Here is a 15,162-nt window from a genome sequence, read left to right as displayed (position 1 = left end):
CCAGTGCCGTCTCTATTAATGTGAAGTTGATGATATGGAAAAGTAAGAAAACTCTTTGTTATTGCGATCAATGACAAGACAGCGAGCAGAGTTAAGACACTGTTTGAGCTGTTTATTTATAGGAGAATCTTCTATATATAAATATGCATTGCTTTTACATTCAAAGATTAAAGTATTTTTTTCAGAAAATGGTAAAATATTTAGATTTACAGAATAAATTATGATCTCTACTGACATGATTTTGGAGTTGAACGTGAACGGTGTTGATAAAGAGGTATGAGACGGTATGCCTCATAGCGTCTTAAAGAGGACACATTTATTCAGTATTAAAGGATATCCTGAGTAAAAGCAGTTATGACGCAAACCTCACAAAACTAGTAGCGCCACATCAAAATGATCTACAATGTTCCTTCATTGTCTCTGTGTACATGTACTATGAATGACTTACACAGGTGTGCATTTGTAGAGTTAAAAAAAAAAAAAAAAAAGTGCATATTCACACATCCAAATCTGTGCTTCTGAATCAGGTAGCCCACCCACCTAAGCAATGTCCTCAGAGAAAAATATTTTTACAGTAATCATAACCAATGTCAAAAGTGCCTTTTAATCAAGAGCGAGTGCGTGGTTCGTCTGCTCTGCGCTTCATCCAAAATCCAGTAACTGTCTTTTCTCACTTCAGTTTCCAGCAGCTCGTGGCGGGGCTTCAGGGTTCTGTTGCGACAACGTGGCCATCTAAATCCCGTCACAGTCTGTATTTGGCCTCGGTAGCTTTAAAATTCATCAACTGAGTCCTTTCCTCATTCGTGTTGGCGGTGGCTGTCCTCTGAGGGACAGCATCCTGGCCCTCTTCTTCTGGGACCAAGATGAGCAACATTTCACTGTAAACGTTTCTCAATGATCAGCAGCTAAAGCGGCTGGAAATGTCAAAGTGTCTTTCATTACTTTCTGGTCAGCAGGAAGAAAAGTAAAGAAATGTACATTGTCTGCCCTCTCCTTCGTATTTATACATACAGTAAATGTTCAGATTTTGTGTAAGCCGTAAAAACAGTATACATAAATGGCACTGCGTTGACGCATGCTTTAAAAGCAACACTCAGCTCAGCTCGATGTTTATCGTATCACATGGTGGAATGTCACATTGTTCCTGTAAATGTCCATGGATTTTCCTGGTTACTTTTAGTCCATCAACCAGTGGAGAGTTTCAGTCTTTTACGTGTTGGCAATACAAGTGGCAACATGGATGTAGCAGCACTGGAGGTGGGGTCAAAGGTCAGCTTGGCCTTTCCATTGATGTATGAAGATTGTCTGATGATTAGCAGAAGGAGGTGAAGGTCGTACAGCTGCACTTTCACTACAGGACAGAAAAAAAGAGGATCAATTAGTGTTTTTCAACTGATCGGACTAAAGTGAATATCAAAGGATGACCCAAACACGATTAAGACGGTGAAGGTATAGCACACATTTGGACAGTCAGCTTTTAATCCAAATGAAATAAAACTGATAACGGATATTAAAACATTCACAGCAAAGGTTTGGATCTGACAACAAAACAAAGTACCCACTTCTAAAAGGTACTATTTTTTCAAATATCTTTTTATTCTCTCACAGGTACATTTTGGGAATCAAATTAATTATGCAAGGCAAAGTGTTCCACAAAAATGACCGCTGTTGCAAAACCACTCAAGTTTTATTGGTGTTTAAATGGGCAGGTTCTGCACGTAACGCGGGTGGACACAATAGGTTACATGCGAAACCTGGAATGAGACTGCTGATTCATGAAAAACCTGCATGTCTGGATTAGAAAAACCACTAGGATCCTCAAATTTAACACAGCGTCTTTATTTATAGCTGTATATAAGACCATTTCAAGCCATGTTTTCCAAATCAAATGCACTGACACCTAGGTAGCTTTTCATGTCCCAGTTTTGGTTCTATTTTTGGTCAATATTTTATCAAAAATTCATTAATTTTGGGATGGCTCAGAGCAAGAGAATATTTTTTTTTGCATTTATCTGAGGTCATCATTAGATACATCCTGAGGGGAAATATGTCTAAATTTCTCTTTTATTATTAGGTCTAAAAAAGCTGGCAAAGTGCCAGGTATCAAAATGAACCCAGTTTCATAGAAGCACCCATAAATAAAAATAAATAAATACCAACTCACCAAGTAGACATCGAGGACAGATCCATCATCACGGTCTATGTCCACGTCCATGGTGCTCTGCTCTGAAGTGAGGCAGATCGCGCTGTCCTCCAGAGTAAACGTGGAACTAGATGCAACATCATCTCTGAAACAGAAAGAAATGATTTCACTTTAACTGGAACTCATGACAGAGTAAAGTCAAAGGCATCTGATAAACAGAGGCAGAGAAGAAACAAACAGATCAGACAGTACAGCAGAGATACTTCCATCAAAGATGTGAGTAGATGAACTGTTGGTACAGAAGGACACCTGCGGACGCCACAACAGAGACATGGACATCGTCTCTGAACCGTCTGACAGACAGGAAATTAACAAATGCTCCACAACATGTCCAGACTCACTGACATTTTTATAGAATGATAAAACAGGATCTTGCTAGGACAGGTATGCATTTTAAGATATAAAAATTACATAATTTCTGGCCTTCAATTTAAGGTAATTTGATTTTAGTTAAATATAACAATTTCATAGTATTTTCATTGCATAAATGTATTTAGACTAGAATAGAATGTCTTTATTGTCATTGTACAGATACAACGTAATTAAAAAGTGCAATCATCCTAGGTGCCATAAAAAAAGTATAAATAATGTATATAAAAGAGTATAAAAACTAAAATATAAAAAGAAAACCCTGACGGCATAAATATCTAAAAAGCAGCTTAAAAAAAAAAGTGTTACTAGAAGTATAAAAGACACATTTGCAAGTAAAATTCAAGTATACATTTTTGCTGCGAGAAATGTTTTCAAATTAATGAACTGGGACTATTTTCAGTGCATTAAAATATCACTGAAGTGTGTGTTAGCATCCATAGAAATTCCTGGACATATGATGAGTTGGATTTTTCATCTAACCAAAAAAGCTCAAAATATGCCATTGAGGCTGCAGTTCTTATTTTCAGCCACCAGGGGGAAACAACAGACTGTTTTCCTTCCATGAACATCAGGTGACTCCCTGATAAATTCAGGAATGTGGACTTGCCTTTTGCTTTAAAAGTCACACAGAAAAAGCTCCAGAAAGACAAGTTGCAAGAGGAGCAGAGTTAAAAAAACACTGTGGAGAAAAACAGGTGAATAAAAAGTTTTGTTTTAAAACGGGCCTTGTCTGAAACATCACAACATAAGGTGTTACTACAGAAACAGGCCGAGCAGCTGTCAGACAGGGATTACCATTCACAGATACACAGTCACCGCTGCACTGCCTGTCCCCTTTTGTCACAGTCTTTCTGCAGCATAATGGCAATAACTAAGACCATGTCAAAGCTCCTGGTTAAATATTTATGAAAACAGTTGACGGAACAATGTCAGGGCAGTGGCAGGTGACTGATGAGGGGACGGAGCAGACGGGGGCCACACAATGGAGCCTCAGAAAGCAAACTGAACCTGACACTATCGGACACAAGGAGAGGTGAAAGGTGGAAAACATGGAAAAGGGCAGGTGACGCAAAAAATGAAACACTAATCTGGTCCCTGCCCAATCATGTATTATAGTGTTTAACCCTCAAAGATCTACACAACCACCGTCAACAAAGAGCATCTACTGATTTATAAATGTCTAGTATGTTTTGAACCACTAATCCTATCAATATTTGTAAATAATTCAAGTAAAAATGCATTTTCTCAGCTTTTCATCGTCATCACATATGACTCATTTGGACGTTCAGAGACTTCATAGTGTGAACATTGAAACACTGTCATCTTCTGCAACATTGATTCACCAATAAAACCCATGGAGTTTGATAAATGACGGTGGTTGCAGATGCTTGTTTTTATCTTCAGTTTAGGATCAATTTTGCTGAAAATGTCAGTTTTTCTTCAGTTTTCTCTATTTTGGTATAATCACCTTTGAATAAACTCTGAGCTTTTACAAAACATCTACATCATCAGTCATTTAAATATAGGAAAATTCCTCATTTCCACTGAAAAATGCAAAAGGTAGAGGATAATATCCCTTTCATGCATACTGGTCACTACAGTGGACAGCTATTCTACAGCTGTTCTCTTATATATTTTCATGGATTTTATTGTTTTAGTTCCATATCAGCCAACACAGTGTACAGTAATGTATCATCCCATACACTGCAGTTCATAGCATTACTGTAACTTTGCTGTTCTTGGTCAACTTGATCTGCAGTGACATGTTTGAGTGTAAATAAATTCCTTGTTATTGTTATGAGACTGTAAATAACAGGGTTTTTTTAAACAAGAAAAGTTTTTTTTTTTTATAAAGTGAGTAATAACTAATATTAGAGTATGATTAAAATGTGACAAAACATCAGATTAGCAGCAATAAAAATGTATTTCATACTTTTCACACAATATATCAGTAAATACATGTCTCTTTGCTTCAAAAATCTAACTCATGGTGTCCAGCTGAGTGGGTATTTTTGCAATTCCATGAAAAATAGGTTCGTAAAAAAAATTCAATCGCTGTGTTCTTTTTTTTCTTTCATGCCTAAAGAGGAATAATAACACTCAGGAAAAAAAAAAAAATCTTAATTAAGGTTCTCAAAATTCATGCATGAAAGGGATATTATAATAAATGGTGATGAATCACTGGAAAGGTTAAATGTGGAGAAAAATGCATGTGGAGGATGGTACAAAGTAATCTTAGGTCTTTAAGGGTTAAACATGTAAACTGCGATGACATTTAACACAGGAATCATTTTAACTGAATGAAAATATTCACTTTTTATGGAGATATTTACGTAGTATTCCTGGAACATTTATTCATCCTTGTCTGACAAATAAAGGAGATTAATTCTCTGTTACATCATGCAGCTACTGACTGTACTGTACATATACAGTAGACAGTAGGATGCGTGTACTGTATATATTTATGGGATGTATGTTTCCAAGTTGAGCTGAGTCACCTCCTCCATGACGCACATACACCAACCAACAGGATCATGTGACGTAAAGATACAGGTGACAAACGTTTAGTGCCATGTGTTTGAGCACATGTATGAGATGGGCGTGCCGCAACAAAATACACTCCTTTTTTCAGGTGTTTACACTTGCTGTGTGTCATGGTTTTAGGTGATAAGATACAAATTCCATCACCGACAACACAATACAGGTTGTCACAATACAACTAGAGTTACCACCCTGGCAACTAGTCAAGTTACAGTTTACATCCATGTGTGTACAGTGTCAGGTGACATGAGCTGAGGACTGAGGACAGTGAACGACATACAAAAGGGAAGTTTGAGTAAAGTGGACGTTCTCACCATATTCACATGTATGATTTCAGCAAAAAAGACCATTTTGGTATTGAATAGTGAGTATTAACAGAACATTATTATGATAACGCTCTGAAGGTGACCTTTGACCTTCTTGATAGAAATGGAATCACTGCATTGATTTATCCACATTTGTGTTTTTATTTTCTTCTATAATTAGTGTATGACATCCACTGTTATGCCAAAAATAAGTTTTGTTAAATCCCCTTTTTAGGATTAAAATATCTAAAAACGACTGATCTATTGTTACATAATCTCTTAACGTATGTACTTACTGTTGTGGCAAAACATTTCAACTGTAATACAACATGATTCTTTGCATTAAAGTGATTTATTTGCCATTTAAAGCCTTTGAAATGTATAAAATGCTTATAATTGTATTTCAATCTATCTCAGGAACACTAAACACATAAATTCTAAAAAGAACTGAAGTTGAAAAACATAATTTGTGTCACTACATTATCATTATCATCAGATTATATTATTCACTGTAATAATTCAGTTCAGCATTGTACTTCCTTTGTAAAACTAATGCTGATGTCTTGGGTTATGCGGAGGTTTTTCATCAGCATTAAATGATATAACAGGAATATGTACCACTAAACAAGACATGAAAGAAGCTGTACGCTGTTTTATTGAGTTGTGTCTGAGTGACAACGTTTAGTCACATGGTGCATTTGTGAAAGATAATAATGGAAGTGAAGGATCTTTAATGGTATCATGTGATATTGTTTTGACTGAGAGATGTCTAACAGCAGAAAAGACATACATTACATTTACGTCACTGTGACCTTGACCTTTGACCTCCAGTAGATTTAAAAATGCTCTATCAACACACAACCCAAGGGCTCTTAATGCACAACATGAACAAGACCTGTGAGTAAAAGGATTCCTTATCAGGAAAATTAAATTAATCAACTACAAGTAATCGTTCTGGCCTGTAAAAAGTACTATACTAGGATGTAATGGATCAGAGGAATTAAACAATTGTAAGTATTGTGTCATGGGACCTACACAAAGAGGATGTTAGAGCCAAATGAGGAGATGTGATATGAGTGTTTGAGATACTGCTGGTGCAGCTTGGTACTAAATAAAAGCTCACAGGAACAGTAAGAATGAGGCCCGAGGGAGTCCATACCTCTCCTCTGTTTGGTTGTCCACATTGACGAAGATGGAGGAGGTGGAGATGGTTCCCATGGACGAGCCCTCGTAGAAGGACGGGTTGGCAGGGACCAGATCCGGACGCAGGTACGAGCCAAACACAGCTGAGGAGAGAACAGTCACATGACGGTGGTGTAAGTCCAGACTCTCTTTGGATAAGAAAACACATTGATCCACAAGCCTGGATTTCCTGGAAGACTACAAATGTCCCATTAATTGATCAATGTGATCGATACAGCTTCGCGTAATGATCGAACTGTGGTTGACACTAGGTCAACGTCACAGACATAAAACAGGCTCTGAATGACAATGATTCAATTGTTCCAATAAATGGGACACACATTTCTCTTTATTATCCCATGCACTTAAAGTAAAACTGATTTCCTCTGCTGGAGACAGTAAGTAACTTTAAACGGTGTCAAAGATGGTGTTTCTTTATGGCGTGTTGCGTCACAGCTGAAGATAATGGTGCAAGAGTTCATGGTTATAAAGAGAAAGAGGACACATGACCTCATCACTTCTCTTTCCTCTACACAGGTCCACACCCATGTTTCTTCCGGTATGGCGTTGGCCAACCCTTCATTATTACATCAAACAGATGGTCAGACACTGACACTGACCCTGACTAAAAGCTGATACACACCAGCTCTTATAGCTCAAGTGCAAGTAATATTTATCATCCCCAATGGAGAAAACTGTGAGCAGCCAATATTCACAGCCAGCAACAATGAGAAAAAACAATAAATAAACAACACGAATATCACATTAAATCATCTAAAAACCCAAACAGGTACAGAGGAATTATTCAGTCTGTTTTTCTTGCTTTTTGGCTTTGACAAACTGTCACCAAATGGAAGCAACAAAAACTTGTCATGGAGCGGATGATTCAGGTCAGCTTTTTTAAAGACCTGACCATGTAAAGGTGTAGATCATACAGTGATGTGCCTGTAATTTTACAATACTTTGCAGTCGGTTTCTTTTTCTTACAGACAGTCATTCAAGGTGAGTAGAGATTCAATAAAACCTGAATACATCAACATTAGAATCACAAAAAATACGCCGGTGGGCTTTTTTCCAGACCGCATCAACATGAGATTATCAGTTATACTAAGCACAGATACTTGGAATTATCCAGTACGTCAACAGCCGGGCCATACACACCTTACAGTTTATTTCAGCACGTGACAGTTATTACCCAGATTCTACCCAGATCTTTTTATACCTGTGATTTATAGTGTACAGTGTAAAGTGTTTGCTCTTATGTTATATTTGTCTTATTCATGTTTGCTGTGATATTGTATTGTTACTGAATGTGTACCATGCTGCTGCTACACTGTAATTTCCCAGTTTGGGTTAAATAAAGTACATCTATCTATCTATCTATCTATCTATCTATCTATCTATCTATCTATCTATCTACAACCACAAGAGACAGTACAGGAATAATAAATAAATAAATAAATAGTTGGTAATGATAATAATAATAATAATGATAATAATAATAATAATAAATTGCATTTAAAAAGCCCTTTTCATTCAACGAAATCTCAAAGTGCTATAGACAGAAAGTAAGTCCAACATTAAAAGAAATAAAATATTATATTAAAAATTAAATACTAAATGGGGATTTCTTCCGAACAGTGACTATCTCTTTACCCTTGGATCCACTGATGGTGTGAAAGACTTGCACTGAGTGAAGTCAGACACTACTGGGCCATGATCAGGGTCGTTATTACAGAGGACAGACATAGCTACAGAGTCAGCTGTAAACTTGGCTTTGACACTCTTTAGTATATGAAATAAAAGACAGGAGAGAACACACCCCTGTGGAGAAAATAACTCATAATATTGACTCATGATAGAAGTCGGAAGAACTTTATGAGTGCCCTATGGACACACAGATAGATATCTTAATACTCTATCAGAGGGGCCACTAATAACAAGGTAGCCTCTGTTTTCTCCTCTTACAGGCCAGAAACTATATCAACCAGTGACAGATTCCTCAGCAGCACTTTTATGGTCAGATTCAAGTGCCCATTTACAGGCCTCAAGTGTTTCTAAAAAGCCCTCATAAATCACAAAAGGTAGAAAATCACTCAGATTGACACGAGGGAAATGGCAAAATCATTTAAAAGTCTCTATTCCAAACAATCTCATCAATAATTCAAGCATTTCTGCGATCTACACATAAAACAGTGCACACACAGGGAGGTTTTCTTTCAAAGGCTGTGTTGTTGTCTACCTTGTCCATCCAAACTGGCTAGACTCCGGGCTCCTCCCAGCCTGTCCCTCCTGTCCTTCTCCTCATTCTTCTCATCCACCTGCGATGAAAGGATCTCCTGTGAGGACGACTTCAGAGCTGGGATGGATGTGCGAGTCCTCTTTGAAGGGGAGAATCGAATTGCTGCAGCGAGCAGGAAAAAAAAAGAAAGAAAGAAAGACAGGCAAGGTTAAAGACTTCAGTAAACACAAGCAGAAAAAGTGAAAAGAAAGAGGAAAAGATCATATAAGGAGATAGAGAAGATACAAATATGCTGACGGATCCAAAGCATACAAACAATGAAAGTCGTTCTGAAATATTTTAATCATAAAATGTTAATTAAGTCATCTTTTCTGCTTCTGAGGACATTGAATCAAATCCTCTCATTTCTCTGGTCATGGTTTAATAGCACCGATAAAGGATTCCCTCATCGTGTTAGGTCCTATTAGTTGCGTAACATTTTTATTATATTTGATGTTAACGTGGAGTCCAAATCCAGCAGCAGAAATTTATTCATCCGTGTCCACGTCCTGGATTTACCCACAACCACACAAATAACACTGGGAGTAGTCTGTGGATAAAATGGTTTAGAACGTCTGTGGATCAGTTGCGTACATCGATGAGCTCTGCGTGCTTGGTTACAGGGAAGTTAGGCCACCATGAAAAGAGCAACAGGAATAATAGTAAGTTGGAATCAACATCATGTCTTCCTTGAATAAAAAAACGATTGACCTTGACTTAGTTCAGTTCATTTCTTCATGTGTAACTGTTTATGTCAGTGTGTGTGTTTGCATCACCTCATAATAAACTGTTTTGGATGGCCTTGTCTTATGATTGCTTTTATACAGGCAACAAGAAGCGTTTAATTTCCAAGAATAAAAGTCTGCCATTAAATTAGAGAATTCAGTCTAATAAAACCCATAGAGACAAAAAAGCCTCTACTGATCCATTAATCCAATCAATACGTGTAAATAATTGGTGTAAAATGCAGTTTGTCATCTTATCATGGTCATGGATGTTCAGAGGCCCCGTAGTGAATGTGGAAACACCGTCATCTTCTATAACATTGATTCACCAGTAAACCACATGTAGTTTTACACATGACAGTGGATGAAGGCATTTGTTTTATATTCAGTTAATGATGTATTTTACTGCAAAAGTCAGTTTTTCTTCAGTTTTCTCTGTTTTTGATATAATAACCCTCAATTTTAACCTGAGATTTATGAACATCTACATGATCAGTAAATTAAAAATGGGAAAATACCTGATTTTCAATTAAAAATGGAAAATAAAGAGGATAATATTATAATAAATGGTGATAAATCACTTAAAGGAGTGATATTTTGCTTTTTTAAATGGAATTATACATTTTAAAACATTTCCCTGTGGTCTACATAAACTGTAAACGCTATACTTGGGTCTGAATTCTTCATTAATTCAACTCCACAGGTCCATCTTCAACTGTATTTCAGAGTAACGACAGGAGAAAGGTCGTTTTGAGTGCTGGCCCTTTAAATGCACATGCCCCACCCCCTCCAGGCTGTTGACTGTGCACTCTGTCCTGTTCAGCCACTTGAGTTCGTTAATACAACCAACAACTGAACATTTTAGTTAATCAGCCCAAAGTCTGGACATATTTTCAGTATGGACTACAACCGCTGCTGCTGACAAACACTTATGGCGTACTCTGAGAAAAGTTCATTGGAAGTCTTGACCTTATATGTGCAAATGTCATGATTTAACTAGTTATAAAATGAAACAAATTAAGAAGGAATTAAAACAGGTTGTAGAAATCCATTCAGTTTTTGCCAAAATGAATATCAAGATAGCTTTGCAGCACCTGGAGGGTTCAAATTCAAACTTTATGAACTGTTAGGGTCCAAATACACAAATAAATGTACCACAGACTAATAAAAGTGGGTTTAGCAAAATATGACCCCTTTAAGAAAGGTTAAATATAGAGAAAAATTCGCTTGGGAACAGCTACAAAAATAAATCTAGGCCTTTATGGGTTAACAGACATCAAAAAGGACCAATATATGCCTCAAGCGGTTACACAGTGTACTTCGAAATGATAATGAAATGAATGATAATAAAAAGCTATGGGTAACCGTGAGGACAATAAAAGGAAACAATGTTCCGGTAAATTTAAGGAGTAGATTACCTCTTATCTAATTACACTAGACAGACGCATAAAAGCCCAACTGAAGAACAGCAAATAGATTGAGTCTGTCACTGCAGGATTTCCTTCTTCTTGTACTTTGATGCCCCTTCTTTCCTCTTTGCTGGGTTAACATGAGGGCTGCTTGCTCTCACGTGTAGCAAAAATAAACCTTGCAAACTTACGCTGCGTCTTCCTGAAGACCCTTGTGCTCATGAACTTAAGGAAGCGGCTAGCGTAGAACCCAGGTCGATGCACCGAGACGGTATCCTGAGGACAGGCAGAAAGAAAATGCCAAGCTTTCATCAGTCAGCCACAGTGGACTTAAGAGAATGTGACTGAATAAAAAGGCTCATTCATCAGTGTCCGATTTGAGCGCGATATCGACTTACGCCATCGTACACCAGGGCTTTCCATGAGTGTTCCAGCTTTTTAATGAATCTGGGGAAAAACAAAACAAGAAGAAGCCATGTCACCATCGTATACACTTACGTAACAATGTTCCTTCACTTTTACGGATGATTAAATCTAAGATGCTTTCCTCTTGGTGGAACACAAAATGAAGTTATTTTTCAGCATTTTAGCAACAAATGCATCAAACTTGGATTATATAACATGTGGCCTTTGAGGTCTTTCTTTGGGTGACTAGAGCTACCATTAATAAGAGTATAAATGCTGACAAATTGGCCCTATTCATCCTTCTACTCTGACCTGATCACCTTTTCGCTCTGTGTGCATTTGATGCTTCTGACAACCGTACAAAGATTTATACACTGCTTTCAAATAAAGTCTCAGACACTTAAGAGCCAAAGTGCTGTGCTGTTATAAGACTGTCTTTTGTTCAATCACTATAAAAACTAAGAAGATGCAATAAATGTGAAGTGTTCACATTTCTGTGCAAACATTAAATAAAAATCATTTACTGTGAGGGGCTCGTGCTATACTCAATTCACATTTTCTTTTCAGTTTTACAGATCACACAGTCAGATCAAAATAGATGCTAAGGTGATCAACAGATGGACAACATTCAGTTAATTTTACATTTCGCAGTCATTTTGAAGCACCAGCATAAAAATCACACCATCAAAATCTGTACCTGTATGATTGTAGAATATCTATGATTCCCAGGAAGATGAGCAGCTTTTCCTCTTTGTGTGTTTTGGCAGGGATGCCACCCATCCTAACACAGTAAAAGACAAAAGAAGTCAGTAAAAACACTGTGTGAATGCTGATCTACAAGCTGCATCTGCCTCTGCAACACTGTTCAAATACAGTTCAATACGCCTCTGAACTTTTACAAGTGTTTGTAAAAGAGACACTCGGTTTATTTATATTCAAGTGCGTTGTGGTAAATACACAGAGCGGTGTCTGTGTTTGTATTTGTGTAGCTATGGTTATATGAGAGCCTGACAGTGTGTACACCATGTGAGTGTCCTGTGTGGGGTATGAGCACAGTGTATGCCCAAATATGTGTGCATAATATGTGTGTTTTCCCCAGCTGAGCCCACTCACGTGTCGTCTGTGGTGAGGGCTTCAGCAGCCTTTCCGTCTCCCTGGATGGACTCCATGGCGGTGGAGTAAAGTACCCGCTGACCCACCGGTCTCCTCCCGTCCCCCCCTGCCTGGCCCGGCTCACCCCCCTCTCGGTGGCTCTGATCCAAGACGTGCACACCCAGCAACAGGCTGTAGTCCATGATCTTAAAACTCTCCAGCACCTACAGAAACACAAATGACAAGGAGGAGGAAATGAGAACAAGTACTTTATGACTGTACTGAAGCAGAGTTTTCATGTATCTGTATTTGTTTATCTTCAGATCTTTTACTTTGACATTTTCATTTAGCACAAATATCTGTATTTTCTACTCCTGATAGTTTCAAAATGAGCTCAATACATGTTGGTTTTAATGAATTTGAGGAGAACTGGTATTATTTCAACCTAAATGACACTAGCACAAAAAATATGATGCATCAGTGTAACCATTGTTACATATCATTAACACAAAATGTATAAAGAAATAATTATGTAAAAGACAGAACAAGATGACAACTAAGGGAAATAAAGACTGGATTGCAGAGAAAAGGCCTCATAACTCTTGGAATTTTCATTTTATTTGGAATCAGAATGGTTTAAAGGAGGTAAACATAGTATTTCCACTTTCAAATATTAAAAAATGATCCAAAATTATCATTATGTCCCCCCCAGAGTCGGGCGTATTTGACTCTTGTGGATGTCTGCATGTACTCAGGTCAGACTCAATGCGGACCCAAAGTGGACTTCTGTCGGACACATCCACGCAAAGCTCAATTTTTACAACCGCGCAGACTCCATGTATGCATACTTGACTGCTCGGCAGGAAATCTTCACATCGATCTGTTTTAAATGTGACAGCGAGCTGATACGACTTCGGACATTGTAAATTGGTACACTCAACTATGAAACCTAAAACTTCCAGACTCCGCGCACTGTCCGCACCACTCACAGTACACGTGACTCTGTGGGAGTCTTTAGAGTGTTTAGAATAAAGAGCTATGAAGTTATGCCAAAGGTGCCACCGTATTGGATTGCAGAGCTATACACTCATTCTACTCATATCGATGGTGCATCAGATTTGTGTGACCACTAGAGGGAGTAGAGAGTCATTTTGCAGGTCTCCCATGGTGAGGAAAACTAACACCACAGGACTTTTGAGCAAAGCACCAGAAAGTGACGAGATGTGATCAAAATTGGTAAGAAACCAGTCAGACTCAAAGAAAGTGACAAAATCCTAAACATTAGAAGCACTATTGTTGTTTTCACCACTGGACACAGCTCTAATGAAAAGAATGGAGTTTGATGGTGAAATCACAGTGTTTCTTCTACACAGGTGAGTTTGATCATGAGACTTATGAATTTATACAACTATTATGTGATGTTATTATCTTTGCAAAGTTGCTGTTTGCTTGTTTCAGACTAAACTGTGACAATTCTGACCTTGTTTGGACGATTCCAAACAGAGTAAGCTGTTGACAACACAAACAGAGGTGGGGGGTTTTTTTCCATCTAAAAACAGAGCTAAGCTAACAGAGCTATAATGTAAACTATCACCTGATGCAGCACATGGAAATTATAAGACACTTTGTGATTCTGACTGTAATAATAACCAACAATTTTTTTTGAAGGAGAAAACTTGATGATGCCATAATACAGATGTGTGTAAACAATGAGATTTATACTTTAATCAGTGAGCGAGTCTGTGGGTGCACGGCATTGATTGATTGGTGGTTTTAGTAGCTGTGAGTGTTCTTACCTCCGCCAAGGAGGTTATGTTTTTACCGGCGTTGGTTTGCTTATCTGTCTGTCTGCCCGTGTACAAGATAACTCAAAAAGTTATGGACGGATTTGGATGAAAATTTCAGGAAATGTTGATACTGGCACAAGGAACAAATGATTAAATTTTGGTGGTGAAGGGGGGGGGGCACTGATCTGCCTTGGCGGAGATCTGCGCTCTCCGAGTGCTTTTCTAGTTTTGTATGAGTTCTAAATGATGTTACAATGAAAATCAATACTCCATATGACCCCATTAAACAAAATTCCCCTTAAATATATTAATATAATGTGAGGTTCAGTTTACTTTGCACAGAAACATCAGGTCGAAATCTCCTTCAAGTGACTAATTTTGAATACATTTCAGAGCTTGTTTTTTTTTTTTTCATTTTTAAAGAAGCTGAATCAATACTTCTACTTTGACCTGAATCTTTTTGACAGAAGTACTTGTTCTTCTACTTCAGGAAAGAATGTGTGGACTTTTACCACCTCTGTTGATTATTAATTACGTGAGCTGGAAACCTTTTGACTAATAACAGGAAACATCATATTTTCTAAAAACACTAATGAGATTCTTCTTCGTCTCTAACTCCGTCTACAGGGCTGAATGCTTCACTTTCAGCATCCCGACGGTAAACTAAGAAATATTATGAAAATGTTTTGAAAAACACATTTTTGTCTTCCAAAAACACTTTCATCACCCAAAAGAGTTCAGCACCTCAAAGACCAGAGACTGAGCTAAAGGAAATCTCTGTGTAAACCAGGTCTGAGCTAAATAAATAAGGTGTTTCTCCACAGAGAGCCAAGTGTTACACATTGACCTGCAAAAGGGGC

The 15,162-nt window shown here is 37.7% G+C and overlaps 1 protein-coding gene across 1 annotated transcript in view; it reads right to left on the bottom strand.

Moving 5' to 3' along the window:
* Window positions 1–97: 97 nt before the first annotated feature.
* The window catches only part of pip5k1bb (phosphatidylinositol-4-phosphate 5-kinase, type I, beta b), a 45,755-nt gene continuing 30,690 nt past the window's right edge, over window positions 98–15,162 (bottom strand). The window contains exons 8-15 of the mRNA XM_030142770.1: window positions 12,537–12,739; window positions 12,121–12,204; window positions 11,417–11,465; window positions 11,210–11,294; window positions 8,846–9,007; window positions 6,581–6,707; window positions 2,165–2,288; window positions 98–1,351 (exon numbers count right to left, since the gene is read on the bottom strand). Of these exons, the coding sequence (XP_029998630.1) occupies window positions 1,349–1,351; window positions 2,165–2,288; window positions 6,581–6,707; window positions 8,846–9,007; window positions 11,210–11,294; window positions 11,417–11,465; window positions 12,121–12,204; window positions 12,537–12,739 (837 nt within the window). The 3' untranslated portion in view covers window positions 98–1,348. The remainder of the gene's footprint in view (window positions 1,352–2,164; window positions 2,289–6,580; window positions 6,708–8,845; window positions 9,008–11,209; window positions 11,295–11,416; window positions 11,466–12,120; window positions 12,205–12,536; window positions 12,740–15,162) is intronic.

The sequence above is a fragment of the Sphaeramia orbicularis genome, chromosome 9 (genome assembly GCF_902148855.1).
Source record: "Sphaeramia orbicularis chromosome 9, fSphaOr1.1, whole genome shotgun sequence".
In the NCBI taxonomy this organism is placed as follows: Eukaryota; Metazoa; Chordata; class Actinopteri; order Kurtiformes; family Apogonidae; genus Sphaeramia; species Sphaeramia orbicularis.
The sequence above is the reverse complement of the archived record's forward strand: the minus strand, read 5'-3'. Positions and strand labels throughout refer to the sequence as shown.